At 40.6% G+C, this 17,482-nt stretch overlaps 1 protein-coding gene across 1 annotated transcript; it reads right to left on the bottom strand.

Moving 5' to 3' along the window:
• Positions 1–2,120: 2,120 nt before the first annotated feature.
• LOC101850108 lies at positions 2,121–16,873 on the bottom strand. Its single transcript, XM_035971818.1, has 5 exons — positions 16,743–16,873; positions 14,992–15,117; positions 14,428–14,553; positions 7,523–7,816; positions 2,121–2,438 (listed from the first exon to the last, which is right to left on the bottom strand). Exons 2-5 carry the CDS (start codon positions 14,999–15,001, stop codon positions 2,176–2,178), a joined length of 693 nt encoding a protein of 230 aa, XP_035827711.1. The 5' UTR covers positions 15,002–15,117; positions 16,743–16,873; the 3' UTR covers positions 2,121–2,175.
• Between the last annotated feature and the right edge of the window lie 609 nt (positions 16,874–17,482).

The raw sequence follows: 17,482 nt of genomic DNA on the forward strand, positions 1-17,482 counted from the left end.
ACAGTACAATCACGTATATCCAATTTTGTGAAATGTTCAGTAGAACCAAACAATGCCTCCCAAACACTTTACCCACCTTATTTATTAAGATTTCGATACCAGACTAAGGCAGACATTTTCATCCCAAAACTGGATATTATAATTATACTGCCTTTTAAATCAAAACTCAAGCAATGTTCTGTACAGTCAGAAGATATAATTTAAATAGTCTTGGTTGTGATTTATAATAAAACAGCAAGATAAAACAACAAAAAGTTCCACAGCAGCAAAAAAAGCAACACCAACAACAACCATAACAACAACCACAACAACAGCAACAACAATAACAACAAAAACAACAACGAACATCACAAAAACAAACAACAACAATAACAAATAGGCTACATAGCGGCAGTAAAAACAAACAAACAAACAAACAAAACAACAACAACAACAACAACAACAACAACAACAACATCATCATTACAATCAGCAGCAACAACAACAACAGCACTGCAACCCATTCAGTAATAGAAGTTGAAAAGTTAGTTCTTTGATTAAATCAAGACGTAAGAAAATCGACCGACAAGACATCAGTCTGTCGACCACTCCCAGATTTAATTTACTCACTCACTCACTCACTCACTCACTCACTCACTCACTCACTCACTCACTCACTCGCTTACTCACTCACACACTCACTCACATATTTAGTCACCCACTCACTCTTTCATTCACTCACTAACTTACGTATCCATTCGCATTCACTTATTAATTCATACATTCACTTACCCATTCACCCATTCAGTCACGCATCCATCACTGATTCATTTACTTATTTAGTCATCCATACACGCATTCATTCCCCCATTCACTCACGTATCCCCTCACTCATTCATTTATCCATTCCTTCATTATCTTAATCAATCACTCTCAAACTCAATCTCGGTGTCATTCGCTTTACAAAACAATACACAAACGAAGCATCCATTCAATCAAAAAATTATATAACTCAACAAATCTATCTTTTGATCAATTATAAAGATATCACTTTAACACAAAACCCCCAATTGACACATGGACACCCTACTCTCTCTCCCCCCCCCCTCTCTCTCTCTCTCTCTCTCTCTCTCTCTATCTCTATCTCTCTCTCTCTCTCTCTCTCACACACACACACACACACACACACACACACACACACACACACACACACACACACACAAGCACACACGCACACTCACTCACCCACTCTTTCTTTCACACTCTATCATTAACACACACAGACACACATACACACACACACACACACACACACACACACACACACACACACACACTCACACACACTCACACACACACATACACACGCACACACACACACACACACACACACACTCAAAATGCCCCCAAAAATATCAGATGGAACTTTATGATTCTATGGACTTCTATAACAATAACATTCAAGCTTGTGCACTGTGACCTCACTGTGGTTCACTATGGAGCTTTTAACTCAAATTGGAACCAAAAGAAGGGGAATGAGGGAAAGAAAAGTTTGAACGGGCAATCGACCATTAGACTACGAGTTTTGTCCATTATTTACTTCCTATTGGTAGGCACGAGCGCAGCAAAGCAGCTATCGATGAATATATGTGCTGCTTAATTTTTTTACTCTTTCTTTTCTGTCATAATATTTTTTTTTCCATCTGAATCTTTGGTATCGCCCCTTCTGGGCTGCTATACTGCCTCGACGATGCCAAGTTTTTAGAAAGAGAAAGACCGGCGGCCATGGCAGAGCAAGGCCTCAGATGATATTATTATTCAAGTGTGTGACATCGAACGACCTTGTCAGTTTGTTAGTGTTTGACCTCTTAAATCGGCTGCTTGTATTGTATACTTCCCGGTAAACTGAGAATGTTTCTGAGTGTTCTAGGGTCTGCTGGGGCAACCCTATAAATTGTAAAGCGCTCAGAACTTGCTATGGAGTGTGGATGTGCGCTTTAGGAAAATTATTATTATTATTATTATTATTATTATTATTATTATTATTATTATTATTATTATTATTATTACTATTATTATTATTATTAATATTATTATTATCATTTTTTGTTTAAAAAAAAATTATAATCATTAAGCTACCATCAATGTTACAATAATAATAATAACAGCTATTATCTCTTCTTCTTCTTCCCATTATTAAAAAATCTTGGACGCGATATACTGCACGAGCGTGCACGCATCAGCCAGCACAATCATGCAAAAACAGACACTGAGGAAAATGATGGCCACAGAGCCCGCGGCTTTGCTCGACGGCCGGTCGTCCTGCGCAGACGTCTTCGTGCGCACCTTCCGGGACAGTATGTTGGGGTCAAGGACGAGTCGCTTGGTCAGTCGAGTCACGGCGTCGGACAGAGAGGCGTTGTCCAGAGCGGGGGTTCGGCACTCACACGGGCAGATGTCTGAGTGGTTGGTGGGTGGGTAGGGGGGGGGAGGGTTGTGCGGGAAGATAAAACGAAAACCAGAAGTTTAGTTTTTGTGCTTGCACCGGTTTCGCAGCACTAGCAACGTAAAAAAAAAGTCATGTGGGAGGCAAAGATTGGAGGTTTTACTAGAGCGTAAAATACAACCAAAAATAAAAAAGAGAGACACCAACGTTAAATCTTTGACTGGAAAGAAAAAGTAACTCATACCGGAACATTCATCAACCGCCCACAGGAAAGACAGGGGGTGGATGGTTGTTTTTTTTTGGGGGGGGGGTTTGGGGGGGGTTAAGAAGATTATCGTGATAATGAAGCCAAAAATGAACCTCGAATAGGAACAAAACCCGGTCAAGCAACAACAACAACGATGACGACAACAACAACATCAGAAAAACACTGTAACGATAACAACATTAGAGACACAACGGCACTAATAACAATATAAACAATAAGAAAAACAACAACGAACCAACAAACTTATCATACATGCTCCAATTCCTAACATTGTGAGGTTGCACCAGAGACAGAAAAAGTGATGTTTTTTGTGTGTTTGTGAGAGAGGAAAGGGGGGGGGGGTAAATAACGGGAAGAAAGTGTGAGAATGGGAAGAAAGACGTTTAAGGAGCCATACTGCCACAGGGAGTCCATTCTCTTACTTACTTGCTTCCTGTCTCCCTACCCTATACCGTCAGGTACAGATGGCATAAAGCAGTCGGCGCCACGCTTGTCTGTCCGTGGCAACTCCCTGTACCCTTGGAAAATCCAGGCCCTGGGCAATTGTTTCATCTTTTGCTTTGTTAAGAGTTTTATAACGGCGCTCCCACCTGTGTAAGGCCATATGAACGCGCGCGGGACACACGTTGGCTGTTTTCACAATAAGCATTTTCAGTTTTTGGTAGGAATTAATTATGGAGTTTGCCCGAGTGGCTGCTGAATTAAGCCTACTCAGAATGATTTCCAGGAGATCTTTAACGTGAGTATCTTACACAAGGGACCTCCGAGACTTTTTCACCCTTATTCGAGAAGGCTAGGAGTTCAATCTTACCTACCCTAAGATCGGGGGTGTGGCTGAAAGACAGCAACAAAAATGAGGCAAAGTGTAGCAGTAGAAAGAGTCAGGAACCCAGAGGAGGGTAAAGGGGGGGGGGGAGGCAGCAGAAAGTGGAGATAACAGCACATGAAAGAACATCTCTGATCATTGTAGAACCCATTTGCATTTTCAACAACAACAACAATAACAACAACAACAACAACAACAACAACAACAACAACAACAACAACAACAACAACATTCGGGGGTATGGAGACATGGTTCTGTGACCGAAATGACAACAGAGTGTCTGGGGAGTCTGTACAGCATAAGCGGAAGGAGTGACTCCAGTGCGAAGATCCGAAGCGCTGCTGTTCGTCGAGCACGAGAGATTGGCGCACAGTACAATATCTACACTGACGGCTCGGCTAGTGCAGGAAAAACAGATAGCGGCGCTGGGGTCGTCATCACAACGGAGGACCCGTCCAACCCGCCTGTTGTCGATACACTGAGGGAGAAAGGCACCATATTCACGTACTCTTTCGAGGAAGAGAGGAGAGCCTTGAAAATGACCATTGACTGGATTGACAAACAGTGTGATGCATCCAACTCGGTCGCTATCTTCACGGAGAGTCAACCGCTATATATGCATGGCACTAGCGGGAACATCACCATCCCTCGACCAAATGCGACTACGCATAAATAATGCAACATCCCACGCCATCATTCAGTGGATCCCTGGTCACTGCAATATCCTCGGCAACGATCTCGCTGACAGTAATGCCAAACTGGCAACAGCACTGCCGGGTCCAGGCCGCCATATTACACATGACAGTGCGTGCGCCCAGATACAAATCACCACAAAAGACCTTCCGATATCCCACACGCGGACGAAGGAAATATACAGGGCAATTTCCTTAAAACGAGAGGCTCAAATTAAGTCCCGCAGTGACCAGTCACTACTGACAAAAATCAGGACCGGTTACTTCTCTGGGCTGCGGGCCTACAAAAATAGAATAGACAAAACATCGGACCCAAACTGTCCATTGTGCAGCGAGGAGCCCTAAGATTTGGAGCACTGGCTGCAGAGATGCCCCGCCACGGAGGTCTGGCGGTGGCATCTCTTTGGGGGAGGATTCAGGGAGGTTGGACTGCATCACCCGCTACCAAAGTGAGGCGGTGGCCATGGCAAAGAGCACGCTCTTCAGGGCTCCAAACTTTTCGAACGGTTAGACTACAACACACACAACAACAACAGCAACAACAAATAAATAGATAAATAAAATAATAATAAAACATGTAGAAAAGAGAGCGAGTAATACGGGGTGCCCATTGGGGGATCGGGTCTGGTCGGGGCGGTTTGCTAGCCAGATTCAGGGCGCAAAGCAGCTATCGTGGCACATGCTGATCGCACGTTTGTTTTCAGGCAACGAGTGGGGCGATTGCCCCCGACCCGACCCGACCCAATCCGACCCGCCCCGATCCAATCCCCAATGGATACCCCGTTTAACCCTTTGTTGCATAGTGTCCACTGCAGTGGGCGTGACTTGAAGGCGAACCCACGAATGCATTGCCTCTCATACCTTAAGAGTTTGTTTCGTCCAGAAAGTTGAAATCTTCCTTGTTTTTACATCAGAAGCTTGGGTCAGTTACTCTTTGCTGCTTCCTTTCATCAACAAACAAAGAATGGCGTCACCAGCTCCTAAAAGGTAAGCCCGTTATTTCCCACATTTCATACTCTTTTTGCTTGTTTATTGTGATTTCCGTTTGTGAAACCATGCCTGACACCTAAGACTATACGCTGCAGTACTTTTTAAGATCAAATAAGAGGGTTTTGGTGATAATATAATGAAAAATATGCACTGTCCACTGTAGTGGACATGTTGAGTAAGTCCACTATCTATGGCTGAAGCGGATGTCCACTCAAGTGGACGTCATGAGCCTGAAAGGATTCTACGTGTGAGTTGGATGTGCACTGCAGTGGGTTATTTTATGTTTAGTTTTAGTAAACACAGACTTTAGAGGGGAATTTTGGAGTCTGGTTCAATTACTTTTTTTCTTTTTTGTTGGCTTTATTATTAGATCTAGTTTTGAGATCTATTATTATTATTATTATTATTATTATTATTATTATTATTATTATTATTATTATTATTATTATTATTATTATTATTATCATTTTGAAGCTATAAATCTTGATAAATTCAACCTCGTATACCCATTTTCAAAACAACTTTTTATATAGAAATTTATGCTCCTTCTTCAGACTCCGCGGTATGCTTACGGTACAGGCTACTTTGGACCTAGTGATGGATGACACTGAGGATTTGCCAGAGGGAAGTGATGATGAAAATCTCTCACATGAAGGAGACGAAGAGCCTGAACATGATCAAGATGCGAGAGCTGACGATGATGACACTATCGTCGATAATGATCCTGTCGACCCAGATGAAAGTGTCAATGATGACGATGATTCTACATCTGATACAAGCACTAGCAGGTAAATTGATGATACATGCACACAGACAGCCATTATTTCAGAATCTTCAGACAGGACGGATGGTTAGTTGTTTTGTGTTTTGACGTGCCCCCCCCCCCTCCCCACACACACCCAGCTACAAATGCCCTTTACCATGTGTTGTTGGACGGGGACGATTGTGGGTATAGGCTACAGAACCATTGCAAGTTTCCCACCTAGTCAAATTGTACTGACGTCAAGACTGACTAATGTTTTCCTAGAATTCACTTAAGGGGATTGCATTGCAGTTATCGGTGCTGGGCATGTTATTTTGTCCCTAGAATGTTTTGTTGAGCAGTTTTTTCCGCTGAAGGAAATGAACTTTGTGTTTTGTCATGTGATGTGCTTCGTTTTGCTTCCATGGAGTACCAGAAACAAGCTATCTTTTTGTCTATTCTTTTTCTTTCACATTGGAGCTTCCGATTCTACCCATCGCATTTGGCACTGGGTGAAGAGAGATTTACCACATCGTGCAAGGCCAACCAACGAGTTACGACCCATGGGACCTGCGGTTGCTGCCCGCACACCATTAGACATGTTCTCATCCCACTTTGATGACGACTTGATAGATCCTCTTATTCTTGAAACAAATAGACAAAAAATTGCTTTCAATAGAACACATGTCAATGTAATTATAGCTCAGCAGATGAAAAAATTTCTGGGCATTTGCATGTTTATGAGTATAGTTGATCTGCCTTTTCGTCGCATGTATTGGGCCCCTGGAAGTAGGCAGCCTGATGTTGCTGACCATATGACTGTAAATAGATTTGAGGAGATCTTGTCAATCCTCTATGTGAATGACAATGTTCTCATGAAACAAAAATTTTCAAAAGGGTGCATACACTGAGAACTGCATAGCAGTTGATGAGATGATGGTCCTCTTCAAAGGCAAACACTCCCTCAAAGTGTACATGGTGAAAAAGCCCAAGAAATGGGGGTACAAAATCTGGATGCATGCAGGTCAGTCAGGTTATGTGCACAAATTCATTTTTGTAGGGGACAAATGTCTGAAATCAGATGAGGAGTTTTTCGAAAAGATAGGAAGGGCTGGACAGGTTGTCCTACGGTTGATAAAAGATCACCCTAGAGATGCTCATGTATTCTTAGATAATTACTTTGCGTCCCCAGATCTTGTCGCCAAGTTGAGGGATCCCAATCTAAATGCCACATGCACTGTGAGATCCAGCAGAACAAGGCAGTGTCCTTTGATGGCACAGAAATATCTCAAAAAGTAAGGGAGGGGGGATTTGATTTCAGAGTTGATGAGGACAGTAATGTCCTACTCTGTGAATGGTTTGATGATAAAGTTGTCATCGTTGCCTCAAACTCAGAAAGTGTCTTGCCGACACACGTGGTCAGGCGTTATGACCGCAGCTCTAAAAGGTACCTGGATGTCCCATGTCCAAATCTTATTAAAAACGTACAATGAAAACATGGGTGGAGTTGATAAGTCGGACATGCTGCTGTCTCTGTACAGAATCACACTCAAGACGAGGAAGTGGTACAAAGCCTTACCTCCTGGCCTCACTAACTCAACACGGTAAGGTTCACTCTGCCTAGAACGCACGCCTACAGCCGTCACAAAACAGGTGTAAGATCCCTCATCCAGTGACGTCATACCGGTCAGTCTCAGCTCGCTGCTGCTGCTGTCTGGGGTGAAGGCAGCCCCGTCCTTCCGCCAACAGTACGTGAAGGGCAGCAGGAAGGAGCCACTGTCAGTGGACGTACAGGTCAAGGTCAGGTTAGATCCTACGACCAAGATTGTGCTGGGGAGCACAGAGGGGCTGACTGTTGGCTTTTCCGGGGCAACTGTTGGGGCAGATAACAATAATAACCATGATTATGATGATGTTGATGATGATGACAAAAAAATAAAATCAATAAGAATAGGAATATGAAAAAGAATAGGAATGATCATGATGATAATAATAATAATATTAATAATAATAATAAAAATAATACCACTATAAACATCTCTCACTTTTACATGACTGTGATATTGTATGTAATTTATGAAATCATACTCCTTCATTTGCGTGCTTTCTCTTTTCCTATCCTTCTTTGTCCAATTGTGTGTAAGTGTATCCTTTTTATTGGGTTTGGACAGTGGATGGTGGATGGGTTGAGAACTTGGTGTATGTCAAACTCTTATACCCCGTGAATGACTGAATGATCATCTTTCATTATCTTACTCATTTTGTCTCTCAGATCCTGAAAATTACTCTTTGCCATTTATAAGGAGAATGATACAGTGGCGGGGAACACACACACACACACACACACACACACACACACACACACACACACACACACACACACACGCACACAAACAAACACACTCACACACACCCATAGCTGTATAATAATATATTGTTATAACCTTCTATGCATATGTGTACGTTGATAAAAAGCCCATCAAACAACTTGTGAATTCATTTGCATTAAAACCACCTTGTGCCTTGTGTCATAAGTAATAGATGGCACCATAAGTGGTCACATTGAAGATTATGTGCATGTTTCTGGAACAAGAGCAGGAGCAATTGATAGACGGTGACAAAAGTACACCCTGAAGATTCATGCGAATCATCAAAAGGTCTTTTTGCCTAAGAGCAGAGGTTTTATCCATTGCATGCCCTTTCTTTGTCACTTTCTTTTCTGGCATGTGAGATTCCCACTTAGTCTGGCTGACGTTGTCAAGACTCAAAACTCACGTACAATTCACATTGATCTTTGTTTGGCTCACGGGTCGACATGGTCTTTTCATCTATCACATATTTGAGTAGCCTGACATATAAGGCAGATTGTCCCTGACCTGTGCAGGCGGTTTCAATCTCCCACTGATTACAGAACCAGGGATCAAGATACAGTTTTTCAGAGTTTTGCTGGCAATAGTGAGTGGGAAACTTCAGAAGCATGTTCACAGATGTTAACAGAAACTCCTTGGCTTGCACGACCTTTGTGGATTGTTTGGTGGTGCAGCTGGGTGGGCTCTTCTAAAGCACTCTTTACAAAGCACTGGAGGGTCCATGTTGTCACCAACAAATGCCGGAGGAAGTTTCTCAGGATCAGATGGACAGACAGAGTCACCAATGAGGAAGTAATGAGCAGAAAATCTGCAGACAGAAGAAAGCTGTGGAGATGGGCTGAACTGAGCATACCATAAGGAAACCAGGCAGCTACATAACAAATACAATTTTAATTTTGAGTCTACAGGTTACACGATCAAGGGAAGGCCATGTTGAACCTGTTACAAAAGTCGCAAAGAATGAAGAACAGAAAAGTGGAAAGACATTTGACAAATATGAAGAAGATAGCCCAGGGTAGGGAATAGTAGAAAGTGTCCGTAAGGGGTGAGCCAGGCGATTATGAAACTGGCATGAGCACTTCTGGAGCAATTTACAATGGGTGAGCCCGGTCATTGATATCAACATCCTGCAAACTTAGATCTTCTGGTTATCTGTTTAATAGATAATAAACCCAAGTGTGCATCTTTCAGCTTGGTGTATCGCATTTAAAGTGTACTCTTTCGCGTTGAGAAGATCGTTCATACAGGTATTTCTGTCTCCCCATGTCAAAGTCCAAACAAAGACAAAGATAGTTGTTCTGTCTTTGTCTTTTAATAGTGAGCAGTCATTTGATTTGGTTGAGCAATCACATCTGGGTTTCAGTTCATTAGTTTTTTCAATCGACCTACTATCTCTTGATTTGTATAGCTTATTGCTGCCCCCCGCCCCCCCTCTCTCTCTCTCTCTCTCTCTCTCTCTCTCTCTCTCTCTCTCTCTCTCGGAGGTTAAAATAAGCACATTTGATCTGTTCCAACGCACCGTGAACTTTGAATGACACTTTTTTTCATTGAAGTCTGGTTCTTTTATTATTTCCGTTTGGTATTTTTTGTAGCTTCCTTTGATGCCCAAAGTGGTTCACATTGCTCGGCTTCTCAACATTCCTTTTCTCGTTAGGGAACTCTGTTGTCAAATCAGTGAGTTTTCAATGTCAAACAAGTTTGGGTTGTGATACAACACGGAAATAAACTTGTAATTTATACTTGACTACGTCACGTTATTATAAAAAAAAATAATTTTGCAAACAAGCAAGATAAAAAATTGTTTTATACGGGGTGCCCACTACGGACGGGATCGGCCGATCGCCCGACTCTATCGCCTCAAAAACAAATGTGTTTGTTTTCAGTTTCAGGCGATCGAGTCGGGCGATCGGCCCGATCCAGCTGTAGTGGGCACCCCGTATTACCCACTACAAGAAGAGCACACAAATTACACATTCGATTTTGACAATCGTCGTGAAACAATTCCAGTCTTGCATCTAGGAAACACACATCTTAATTATGTGACAGAGGTTTTCCCGCAAAACATATGCAGTCAACATCATGAATTACAACCGTGAATACTGACCGACAATTGTGTTTGCACAACGCAATCGCCCATATTTTCATGGTCCAGAGAGGCGTTCACGGCGCCAACGGTCAGCCCCTCGAGTCATAAATCGACTGATGAGGTCGTGAATTCCACACAGGTGTAGGATTCACGGTTTCATCAGGCGACTTTGGGGGCACGGTGTTTATTCACGATTTTCTCATTACGTCAGATTATACGTTTGAGTTGAGATAATTGAAAAATTGTTTTACAGGGACACGTGTCTCACCGAGCACTATCAAAATATGCAAAAAAACGATTTTCGAAAATTTGTGGAAATCACGGTTTTATCAGGCGACCGACGCTATATCAAGTTTTTAACTTTTTTTCTTCAAAATTCAGTAAAATGCAATTCTTTATAATTTAAAAAACATGTACTATAATAATGTGTATGCGTGCATTAAAGAACACATTTAGATTTTGGAATGGGCATAACCAGCCAAACTCAGGGAAGGTGGTAGATTTTCTAATTATATGCTCCATGTATTGACCATTTCTCTCCAGAGGAGCTCGAATACGCCACTGGAAATTGTCAGTCTATTTTTTAAACCTCCTGTCTAACAATGAGTTTCAAAAAACGGTTCGATTGTTTGTGGGTAGTTTCCGCTGATTCTGTCTTTCAAAATCCCAAAGGAAAGATTGCACCCTGAATGGTTTTTCTGTTTTTTATTTGTTTGTTTGTTGTTGTTGTTGTTGTTGTTTTTTGACAAACTGTCTCTGACAAGTTTTTAAATTTACGTTTTCAATTAATTTATTTTTCAAAGCAAAAACTATACACATCATGGTTGGTCTTTAAGACGTTATAAAATTCAGCACTTTACTCAATTAAGATTGTGAAAAATAAGCAACTACAAAAAAAGCAACGACCAAAACCAACCTAATAAGTCTCGAAAACATTACTTTATTTTCTTTGTATGGAAACATTACTTTATTTTCTTTGTATGGAAACATTACTTTATTTTCTTTGTATGAAAACATTACTTTATTTTCTTTGTATGGAAACATTACTTTATTTTCTTTGTATGGAAACATTACTTTATTTTCTTTGTATGGAAACATTTCTTTATTTTCTTTGTATGGAAACATTACTTTATTTTCTTTGTATGGAAACATTACTTTATTTTCTTTGTATGGAAACATTACTTTATTTTCTTTGTATGGAAACATTTTATGCCCCTTTGGTTAAATCTTACTTGCAGAAATTTGATGAAATTGGCATGATAATGACCCAGTGATTGCCCTTTACATGGGTCCTCTTTTTATTTGACACCCGGTACTCAGCTAAACACCTTTTATGTCTATACTGAAAAACGCTCATTACATGCACAAAATTTGTGAATTTTCAGTTTTAAAGGCTCTCAAGCTATTGAAGTAATCAATCTTTGGTGGCCGTTTTCTCACTAAATTTATCTCTAAAATCAGGGGACCCCACCTCCTTCAATCACAAATATTTCGACTTCTATTCGGCGTAGATGAATATTGTTTTCATCAAAAGGAAGGCAAATGGGCAGGCTTTAAGATGATATCAATAACTCTGTATGCATCAAAATAAAAAATGACGAGCGCTTGATCCCACCATGTCGTGACACCTATTATTTTTTAGTGCATTATATTATTATGTGCATGTATGTGTGTATGCATGTTTTTCATGCACATTATGCTATGCGCATAGGGCAATGATTGTTTTCCGGATTTGCACGAAATAAATGTCATATTATTTTTATCATTATAAGCGAACAATGGGATATTGTGGGGGTTGGGGGGCAAATGTAAGAAAAGTGTAAGAAAGGGGGGGGGGGGGGGGGCAAAAAGTTCCAAAAAAGATGTAAGATTATATTTGAACAGCCCCTAAGTTTTAAGATGTCCATGTGTATCTAGATCTATTTTCATGCAGAGAATATAAGTACATGTACATTACATTACATACTATTTATTTTGCTGTTTGTCTTTATTTTTCCCTAATGAGTCTTTGTTGTGTTTTAGTTTGTTGGTGTGTTAATTATGATGCAGCGTGGTGGAATCAGGCTCTCGTCAATTTTTGGGCATGTGGAGTTATTGATATAATCTTAAAGCTTGTTCACTTGTCTTTATTTGGAAGGAAAAAAATACCAATTTATCTTGAATACAAGTCGAGATATTTGCTAATGAAGGAGGTGGGGGTCACCTGTTTTCAGAGGAAAAGTTTATGAGAAAATGGCCGCCAAAGATTAGTTATTTCCATCGCTTAAGAGTCCGTGGTAACTGAAAATTTCCATTTTCTGTGCCTTTAATCAACGTTTTTTTCAGGAAAATCACACAGAAATGTGTAGGGCCAAAAAACAAAAAATTTGATAAAAATTCACAAACCTGCGGAAAAATGCAGATTTTTTTCACTTTGATTATTTTGGCGAGAGCCTGATTCCACCATGCTGCCTCACAATTTTTCTAAAAATTGTTCTGATGATTTGTTTTTCTTTTGTGTGTGTGTGTGTGTGTCTATACAGCGTAATGTCATTTAATTTGATGCTATTCCTACCCTTTTAAAAATACAAATGTGTTATTTTTTATATTTTTTTAGTAGAGGTTTTACAGCGCTCGCAACTGCATAAGGTCATATGAGCGCCAGAAGATTAGAGGTGTTACAAGAGAGTAACAAACACAAAAAAGAAGGAGGGGAGATAAGGACGATAGATGTTTGATAGGAAAGAAGAAGCAAACCACACCAGAGCACCCGCCAACCACCCATAAACGTGTTATGTTAGAGCGTGTCTCCGCCAAAACCGAATACTGACACTGACACGCCCCAATTGTGTGTGATTCCCTAATTTATATGTAATATCCTGTAGGCCTACTTTTTCTTGAATTACACACGTTTAGGGTTAAAACAGCCAAACTTCGGATAGGTGGACGTGCCCCAATTTGTTAATTTTAGTGGCTATTTATCCGTGCTGTTCTAATTTTGATTTCATTCTGTTGTGAAACCTTTATTTTTCACGATTTTATATACTGGGTGACTACAAATGATATATTGATGCCAAAAACAGAGCTCAAGAAATTCTGGTGCTTTAGATTGTTACCTCTATCAAATTGCTATACATGTATACGTCGTCACCACAGAGAGTTGAAAGCTTGAAAATAAATGGGAAATATTTTGGCAACTTTTGCCACTTTTTGTGACAGCTTTTGGCAACTTTTGGACAAAAAAATGGCAACAAACGCAGATGCTAGGTTGGGGGGAAGGGGGTGGGTGGAGTTGGTTTTAAATTGATGATGCTAGAGCAATAACTTAGGTAGATTACACATAGAAAGTCAATGAAAGAATTTGAAGGGGTAAAAGAGCACGAGCAACACGAATACATGAATGGATAACCAATCAAGCAATCAAGCAACCAACCAAGCAACCAAGCAACCAGGCAACCAAGCAACCAAACAACCAAGCAACCAAACAACCAAACAACCAAGCAACCAAGCAACCAGGCAACCAAGCAACCAAACAACCAAGCAACCAAACAACCAAACAACCAAGCAACCAAGCAACCAGGCAACCAAGCAACCAAACAACCAAGCAACCAGGCAACCAAGTAACCAAGCAACCAAACAACCAAACAAGCAAGCAAGTCTTAGCAAGGAGCAACCAACTAACAAACCAACCAACTCAATCAATCAATCAATCAAGCATTCAATCAATCAATCAATCAAGCATTCAATCAATCAATCAATCAATCAAGCATTCAATCAATCAATCGATCGATCGATCAGTCTGTCAATTAATAAATCGATTAATCAATCACTCACTCACTCAGGAGTTGACGGAGTAAGAAAAAACCCAAGCAGATGGAGGATGAAGAGGGAGAAAAGGAGCTGATGAAAAAATATGTAAGTGATAGAGAGCGCATGGAGTGGCCTGGAAGCCTGAAACTGCTGATTACGGGAAGGACTCCCCCCCCCCCCCAGGGTAATTATTTATGCTGGAGCTATTTGTATAAAGAACATCATACAACACAGACCTACCTTGACACGTGCTGTGTGCTGACTGTGTAAATCCTGTGTGACAGAGGCATGTGTAGTTTCCTAGTGTGTTGTTACACTCGCTGTGTTGGGGACAATTGTGGAGGTTCTCACTACACTCGTCTATGTCTGAGGGGGATTTTTTTTTGGGGGGGGGGGTAAGAAGGGAGGAAGAAAAGAGAGGACAGTAACTGATGTAATTTTGACTATGATGATTATCAACAACCCAACAATAATATCCATTTAAACAGCAGCAGCAACAACAACAACGAGAACAACTATACAACAAAAGTAGACAACAAAAGCACACGCAGCAACAACATCATCGTCAACAACAAGAAGAACTTTGATGGTGACAGCAACAGTGACTAAGAATGTGTAAAGGGAAAAACGATAAGAAAAGTAGAAGGAGGAGGAGGAGGAGAAAAAAATATCGATTTAAATAATTTGAAAGTCTTGATGTTAAGAGTATGGAAAAAGGGTCCGCACAATTTAAGGAATATACGAGGCATGCATTACATAATTTACAAGATTGATCTATTCAACTTTAGAATAATCATGACTAACCTTCGCACATTTCGTGTGCTGTGAGGGTAAATCCTGTGTGACAGAGACATGTGTAGTTTCCTAGTGTGTTGTTACACTCGCTGTGTGGGGGACAACTGTGGAGGTTCTCACTACACTCGTCTATGTCTGGGGGGAAAAAACACGGTTGGGGAGGGGGGGGGGTAAATTAGCAATAACGTAGGACGACTATACGACTATAGAAGTAATTGAAGGGCAAAAAGGCAGCATCATGAAACAAGACGAATGCATGAATGAAACAACTAGATAAAATACATTAATAAATAAATAAACAAATAAATACATTTAAAAAATGATTAGATAAAGAAATAAAGTAATTAGACAAAGAAAAAAAATGTCCAAGTTCAATTATGTTATAAACATAGCTCTTCATATGACGACACACACACAAGTTAGGGGAGACCACAGATCATGGTGTTTGAATGAAGTTACTGGACGGCTCTTAATCAGGGTAATGGCTTTTACAAATTACCCAAACTATGTGGTAAGTTTTATATGCCTTATCATGCTGAATTAAGTCCTGCGATTTTACTAACACCCATCATTTTATTGATCTTCTCCATTGTTTTCTCGATATCTGTAAAACAGTGAATAATTTAATAATAATAATATGTATATATTAGGAAAGTAACACGGTATCTTAGAATGATAAAGTTCTATCTGACATTTTTCCCCTTTTTGAGTTACTGAGACGATCAGGTCAGAAATCACATTTTAATGTTCTGTCTGTTTTATCAAAATTGTATTGTAAGATTAATCGGAGTCGTTATCAAGGTAGGCCTATTTAAAGAATTGCATTCGAAAAAGCTTGACATGTTGTGCAACTCCAAATTTTTAACGTCAAATTTCTTCACTGTGTAAGTATAGAGCAGATAGAACCTTTGTAATTCTAGGGTAGCGAACTGTTGTGTCACCAGATCATTCGTCTATGTATCAGAGGTAAGTGGTTTGGGGGGGTGAGTTGAGGGGGTGGGGGGGGGTACTTGTTGGTGGTTATGAAGGGGAGGAGATGGTGGAGAACGAGTAGACGGAGGAAGACAAAAAACCCAGCAGATGGAGGATGAAGAGCAAGAAGGTGTGCGGATGAAAAAAGTAATAGTGATACTGATAGGGAGCGTGGACTGGCCTGGGAGGCTGAAACGGCTTAATAGAGAACGCACTTTTATTTTTAAAAATATATCATACGACACAGACTGACTGTGTAAATCCTGTGTGACAGAGACATGTGTAGTTTCCTAGTGTGTTGTTACACTCGCTGTGAGGGGGACAATATATTGTGGAGGTTCTCACTACACTCGTCTATGTCTGAAGGGATGCAGAGGTGGGTGGGAGATAAGGAGGGAGGAAGAAAAGGGGGCGGGGCGGGGGCAGGAGGGTGGAGAGCAACTGACATAATTTTGATAATGATGATCATCAACAACCCAACAATAATAGCAATGAACAGCAGCAGCAACAAGAAGAACAAAAAACAACAAGGACAATATAACAAAAACAGACAACAAAAGCAACAACAAGAACTTTGATGGTAACGACAACAGTGATTAAGGATGAGAAAAAGGAAGGAAAAAAAGAGAAGTAGAAGGAGAACGAGGAGGGAAAAATCGATTGAAATTATTTATAAGGCTTGAAGTAAAGAGTAGGGGAAAAAAAAGGACGGCACGATTAAGGATTATAGGAGGCATGGACGAGCGTACAAGATTAATCTGTTTAACTCCAGAAAAATCACGACCAACCTTGACACGTGTCGTGTGCTGTGAGGGTAAATCCTGTGTGACAGAGACATGTGTAGTTTCCTAGTGTGTTGTTACACTCGCTGTGTTGGGAACAATTGTGGAGGTTCTCACTACACTCGTCTATGTCTGGGGAAAGGGGTGTGGGGTGGGGTGAGGTGGGAGGAAGAAGTAGGGGCAGGGGGAGTGAGAGCGAAAAGAAGGCAGTGTGTTAATTCAATTTGATGATACAAGGGCAATAACTTATGTAAACGACCCCCCCCCAACAAAACAACAAACAACAACAACAACAACAAAAACAACAAAAGCACACCAATAGATGTTCAAGTCAATTTCGTTGAAAACAGAGTTCTCAATATTGCGACACCCACCAGGGGACAACACAACATAGCAATTAAATTAAATGACTGGATGGCTTGAAATTAGAATTACGACCTTTACAAATTATACATTTATACTTGGTAGTATATGATCCCTAAATCCAGCTGTTTAAAGAAAAGCTCGAAATAACTAGAAGGTAACTTAGACCCAATATTTTTCTAATCACGTCCATAACTTTTCTCGGAACCAGTAAAAAAAACGAATATAAGTGATGAGAGAACACAGAGCGGTTGATTAAACTGTTGGAAGGGGTCGTAGTTTTATTCTGTTTCGATTTGGTTTTGGGGAGGGGGGGAAGGGGGTAGAATTCTTTCATAATGGAGTTGTATTATACTTTATGTGCGTGGATGATATGCGGGTGC

The sequence above is a fragment of the Aplysia californica genome, unplaced genomic scaffold (assembly GCF_000002075.1).
Source record: "Aplysia californica isolate F4 #8 unplaced genomic scaffold, AplCal3.0 scaffold00512, whole genome shotgun sequence".
Taxonomy (NCBI): domain Eukaryota; kingdom Metazoa; phylum Mollusca; class Gastropoda; order Aplysiida; family Aplysiidae; genus Aplysia; species Aplysia californica.